At 58.0% G+C, this 6,000-nt stretch overlaps 1 protein-coding gene across 1 annotated transcript; it reads left to right on the plus strand.

Moving 5' to 3' along the window:
• Nucleotides 1-3,452: 3,452 nt before the first annotated feature.
• LOC125547990 (protein IQ-domain 26) lies at nt 3,453-5,468 on the plus strand. The gene is made up of 3 exons (XM_048711710.2): nt 3,453-4,080; nt 4,177-4,389; nt 4,528-5,468. The coding sequence occupies exons 1-3, from the start codon at nt 3,622-3,624 to the stop codon at nt 5,257-5,259; spliced, it is 1,404 nt and encodes a 467-aa protein (XP_048567667.1). The 5' UTR covers nt 3,453-3,621; the 3' UTR covers nt 5,260-5,468.
• Nucleotides 5,469-6,000: the final 532 nt, after the last annotated feature.

Here is a 6,000-nt window from a genome sequence, read left to right on the forward strand (position 1 = left end):
AATAATAATTTAATTGCGGTTCTACAATTAGTTGGGTAGGGGGCTGCTTATTCTAGAAGCCAAAAAGGCGACAAAAAAACTGCCCTGCCCGGCCATGTAAAATATGCAAAATAGAAATGCTTTTTATAAGAAAGAAAAAAGGCTTTAGCAGCCTGTTCCACACGCCCGCCGTCATGGGTCAGGCGGCATCGGCTCGATGCTGTTGATTGCCAGCCTCCTCCTCCGGACGGACGGTCGGTCCATGCTCGACCATTCGACACGTCAACGTTGGAACCAGCGCTCTAGACCCGCGCGCCAGCCGGGCTCGTCCAATGCCACCACGCCCTCCCCTCATCGGTCACCCCCTCATCAGCATCGATCCACGAACGGGGATCGCCCGCCCGCCCGCCGGTGCAACGCAACGCAAGTACGCAACGGAGCGGATGGATGGATGGGCGCCCTCGTACGCCGCGAGCGCACGCACGCTCCCCTCCCCGGAAACCCAACCCGTCCCACCCCGCGGCCTCGTCACAGAACCACACGCGCCCTCGGTGTTGACCCGCCCGGCTGATTGGCCCGGCGGCGAGCCTTCCGCTCCGTTCCGTCCGAGACATACGACGCCCGCCGCTGCCGCTGCTCCAGCGGTGGCCATGGTGCCGCGCACGTGGTAGGGGCACGGCACGGGGAAAAGAAAAGCCGCTGCTATGCTGCTAGGAAGACGAACCACACCGAAAGCGAGTGCAACAACAGGCAGGCCTTTCCTTCCGCTGCTCGGATGTTTCGACCCAAACACACACGCACACGCACACGGGCATCCAAAATGCATCCATCCTGTTGCCTTTTGATGTGGACGCTTTTGTTCAAACGCATGATTCGCACATCATGTGCTCGGCATACATGCCAACCGAGAGGTGCCAAGCACCGCACATAGCAGTAGATACTGCTACACTCTGAATTCTACTCCTCGGAGGAGGAGTAGTGTGTTCATGTGAAAAGTTTGCAGCAGAGATAACCATTTCCGGCTGCAGGTTTTCAGCGGCAAAGCAGCTGGTGAAAACCCGGAAGTCTTGGCAAGGCCAGGGCGCCTCGGTCGTGCGCGCCATGCCTCGGAAACGGCGATTCGTGCCAATCCTCCGTTTCGCAGTCCCAGCAAATTCGGGGTGACTGCATGGGGTTTGAACCGCTGTCGTGTGCGAGCGACTGTGGGTGATTTGACAGCCTAATTTATGGTTTGGAATGATGGACCTGCTGCCGCGGCTGCCGATGGAACGCGGTCAAGGGGCAGCGCCACTCGAGTAAGTTTAGTCAAACACACAAGGAAGTAATGAGTGGGATTTTTATTTTATTTTTCACAATAGTGCACGTACCATGCCTGCATGCACATCTCTGCTTGGAGGAGGAGTAGGAGTACTAGCCCCCTGCTTGCCTCACAGTCAGAGCTTGGAGCCTAGTACTAGTTTTACCACGGACTGTGGCTGAGTTGACTTCAGAAGCCCGAGCACAGTAGTAGGAGCACGTACGTACGTACGGTGAAACCCATACACGGTCACGAAGATTTGGAGATACTATCAAATCGTACTTGCGCCAAGGACTACCAACTCCTGCACACACACAGTAGGGGCCTGCGCCTCCCTGCCTACGAGCCGCGTTAAAATCAACCTAAAATCAAATCACGCACTCAGACCGGTACTGCTACCATTTTCGTGTTAATCTTCCGAGACGTAGTACATGTACAAGACCTGGCCTGATCTTGCGTACGTCGTCCGCCTCCATACTGCATTTCTTTCTTTCTTTTTTTGATTGATAATAATAAAGAGAGCGTCCATACGGCCGTAATTACACGTGATTTTTTCCGTGCATTTTGCGCGCTCTCGCTCACGGGCCTGCCTGGTGCACATGCACATGCATGTTACCTCTGCCCGCGTAAAGCTTTTGGCAAGGTTTTTTTGCCCTGTGGAGAGATCAAAAGGCTTTTTGGCGAGGTTTTAGAATCTCATCATGGCCAGCTTCTTGGCTCGTTGCCGAGACGCGAATCCGTATATATTCCCTCTCTAGAGCCTAGACCCCATCGCTGTACTACGTCCTGGTGCGATCCTCCCCGCGCCTTTACCTCGACGGATCGATCGGTGACGTCTCCGCAAAGATCCTTCGTCCCCGCGGTGCCGCCGCACTCACGGCACACTCCGGCCACCACCACGCTACTACCTGACTAATGGAGTGGGCATGAACTTTTGAAAAAAAGATACTGGCGGAGTAGCCAGGTGCTAGAGGTCAAATTGCCACTCACGAGAGCGGCAGTGCAGTGCAACGCAAAAGCCCGCACACACACACTCACTCGGAGGAGAGGTAAAAAGCTTCCACCCACTGCTGCCGGCTGCCCTGAGTTCCCCGGCACTGAGAAGATCGCTTTTCCGGGGGCAGAGAGAGAGAGAGAGTTAGAGTTAGAGTTAGAGAGAGAGAGAGAGTTAGAGAGAGTTAGAGAGAGAGAGAGAGAGAGAGAGAGAGATGGATCAGAGCCCTCGTGACAGGTTAACACAAGTCACCAGCGTTTTCACCGTCGTACGTGTAAATTTTTTTGAGCAATCCGCCGTACATATTCTACATGTAATGATTCTCGCTCAAGATCATTCACGTGTCTTCTTGTAACGCATGGCGCGTTGACGGTGGTGCATGGCGAGTACACGTACGAGGGAGCGGCCAAGACGGTGTGCGTCGTCACGTACGAAACGTACGTCTCTGCTTCCCTTTGGCACACGCACCGTGAAAAGACGAAAGGAGGAGACGCGGCCCAAAAGTCCAAGCCTTTGCGTTTTTCACCGTCCCGTGCTGCTTCCCATCGACGCATGCATGGCGGCAGGGTCTCCACCACGCAGCGCCTACCCGAAACTGCGTCACGGAGTACTTCCACATCGCAGCCCCCGCTCACCACTCGCTCGCTTTCCCGGCCAGAGTTCACCGGGCCGGCCACTAGATAAATTTTGTTTCTTTCTCTTCAGTACCACCACTCGCTGCTCTTTCCTCGACGACACTGACCTTTCGAGCTCGCAAATCGCAACGTGGGTGCATGCGTGTTAGTGTCCATGCAGACGCAGATTAGTACTACTACCACCACGAGCTGACCACACAGCTTTGCAGGAGAGGAGGACATGGCTCCATGCACTCCCTTGCGCGGTTGCGCCTATCTTTTTGAACTATCGCTGCATATTTTTGAACTCCGAGCTCAGCTCGGCACCAAATCGCCCCCTGCTCGCTTGTTCTCGTGGCAGAGGGCGTCGCATGCGTTGCCATCTCTTGGCCTGGCATCACGCCGCATTTGTTTAATCCCGTCTATCTAGGCGACTCACTCAGCAGCACCATGCATGCGAGCATTAATGAGTAAGACTTGTGAGTAGTAATTTTTTTTTGTTTGTTTTCTTGGAGGTACTATTATTTTTGTCCTGTAATGCCCCTCCCGTTTCTTTTTATTTGGATCCCGCTCCCCACTCTCCATAGCCGTTTCCCTCTCTTATTCAAACCTGCCCGCTTCTCACGCCTCACGCCTCCTTCCTCTTCCAGCGCACTTCACCCACAGGCCTCGGCCTTCTTGAGTAGTTGCCCACCTGAGTTGCCTTCTCTGGGCGGCCGGGGCGGCGGGTTCCGGCGATGGGCAAGGCGGCGAGGTGGCTGCGTGGCCTGCTGGGCGGCGGCGGGAAGAAGGAGCAGGGGAAGGAGCAGAGGCGGCCAGCCACGGCCGCGGCGCCGCACGGGGACCGGAAGCGCTGGAGCTTCTGCAAGTCCACCAGGGACTCGGCCGAGGCGGAGGCGGCGGCCGCGGCCGCCGCGCTCAGCGGCAACGCGGCGATCGCGCGCGCGGCCGAGGCGGCGTGGCTCAAGTCCTTGTACAACGAGACCGAGCGGGAGCAGAGCAAGCACGCCATCGCCGTCGCCGCGGCCACCGCGGCGGCGGCCGACGCTGCCGTGGCCGCCGCGCAGGCCGCCGTGGAGGTCGTGCGGCTCACCAGCAAAGGGCCGACGTCCACGGTGCTCGCCGGCGCCGTCGCCGAGCCCCGCGGCCGCGCCTCCGCCGCGGTCAAGATCCAGACGGCGTTCCGTGGATTTCTCGTGAGTAACTTCCTGCCGAATATCGAGTATCGACGCCATGATTTCCGCAGGATTAAGCGCCGACTAATGGAATCAATGCGTGCTTAATTGTCGCAGGCCAAGAAGGCTCTGCGCGCGCTCAAGGGGCTGGTGAAGCTGCAGGCGCTGGTGCGCGGCTACCTGGTGCGGAAGCAGGCGGCGGCCACGCTGCAGAGCATGCAGGCGCTCGTCCGCGCGCAGGCCTGCATCCGCGCCGCCCGCTCGCGCGCCGCCGCGCTCCCCACGAACCTTCGCGTCCACCCGACCCCTGTCCGGCCGCGCTACTCGCTGGTAAGTGACCACGGCCGGCATCGTCGCTTGCGACCAAAGCAATCAATCTCAATGTCTCCGACCGTCCGAGGTCGCGTTGTCCTAGCTAGCCGACCGTGACAAACGCGCGCGTGCGCGGTCTCTTGCTTGTGTCTGCAGCAAGAGCGGTGCAGCAGCACGGAGGATTCCCGGAGCGACCACGGCGTGGCGCCGTACTACAGCCGGCGGCTGTCGGCGAGCGTGGAGTCGTCGTCGTGCTACGGGTACGACCGGAGCCCCAAGATCGTGGAGATGGACACTGGGCGGCCCAAGTCGCGCTCCTCCTCGCTCCGCACGACCTCCCCCGGCGCCAGCGAGGAGTGCTACGCTCACTCGGCGTCGTCGCCGCTCATGCCGTGCCGACCGCCCCCGCGGATCGCGGCGCCGACCGCGCGCCACTTCCCGGAGTACGAGTGGTGCGAGAAGGCCCGGCCGGCGACGGCGCAGAGCACGCCCCGGTACGCGAGCTACGCGCCGGTGACGCCGACCAAGAGCGCGTGCGGCGACCACGGATACACGTACAGCAACAGCCCGTCGGCGCTCAACTGCCCGAGCTACATGTCGGGCACGCGGTCGTCCGTGGCGAAGGTGCGGTCGCAGAGCGCGCCGAAGCAGCGGCCGGAGGAGGGCGCGGTGCGGAAGAGGGTGCCGCTGAGCGAGGTGATCATCCTGCAGGAGGCCCGGGCGAGCCTGGGCGGCGGCGGGGGCGCGCAGAGGTCGTGCAACCGGCCGGCGCAGGAGGAGGCGTTCAGCTTCAAGAAGGCCGTGCTGAGCCGCTTCGACCGCTCGTCGGAGGCGGCCGAGCGGGACCGGGACCGGGACCGGGACTTGTTCCTGCAGAAGGGATGGTGATGGACTGACGGCCTCGGATTCACTCGATCGTGAAGTACAATTAATTACTACGTACTGCCTCCTGTAATGGCCTGATAGGGTAGCGGGGGACTGTTAATTTCTAGTTACCGCTTCTCACTGTTGTTTCTTTGTTTATCGATCGCCTTAATTAACCTCTGTGACTCCGTTGCCTGTCTGGGTTCAGAAATGAGACCCTGCGGTTTCTCTTGCTTTGTGTAAACATGTTTGTGCGTGCATGGGAAGCTCAAGGAAGGTTTTAGTGCTGTGCTAAAGTTTCAGTATTCAGATTTAGGAGTACACCGGCTTCAGCTTGCAAGTACATCCTTTTTTCTGGCTCCTGTCAATTCAACCAAGTGAGTGGGCATACACCAAGTGATACCACCATCAGGCTGGCAAAACTCTAACAGGCTCAACGAGACATATGGGCCTCATATCATGTTCAATCGGGCATAGCAAATTTGGCCCCTTGTACATCCGTGGACAACAACGCTCTGTCGCACTTTATTTATCTGTCTCTGCAATCGTCGGTCCATATCCAAACCTCTAAATTTATACAATTTCATACGACGTAGATAAATTCAACAAAATACATTCATACGACCAGACATTATAGAACCAAACTTAGCAAGTTCAATAACTTGATATCATCTATGACTAGATACGAGTTGGTAGGGATAAATTTCACCCCCTTCCTTGCCGGACCCTTCCCCATCTCCGGAGCGGTGATAGTAGGTGTCGCAG

This window comes from Triticum urartu, chromosome 3A (assembly GCF_056163025.1).
Source record: "Triticum urartu cultivar PI428250 chromosome 3A, HENAU_Tu73, whole genome shotgun sequence".
NCBI lineage: Eukaryota > Viridiplantae > Streptophyta > Magnoliopsida > Poales > Poaceae > Triticum > Triticum urartu.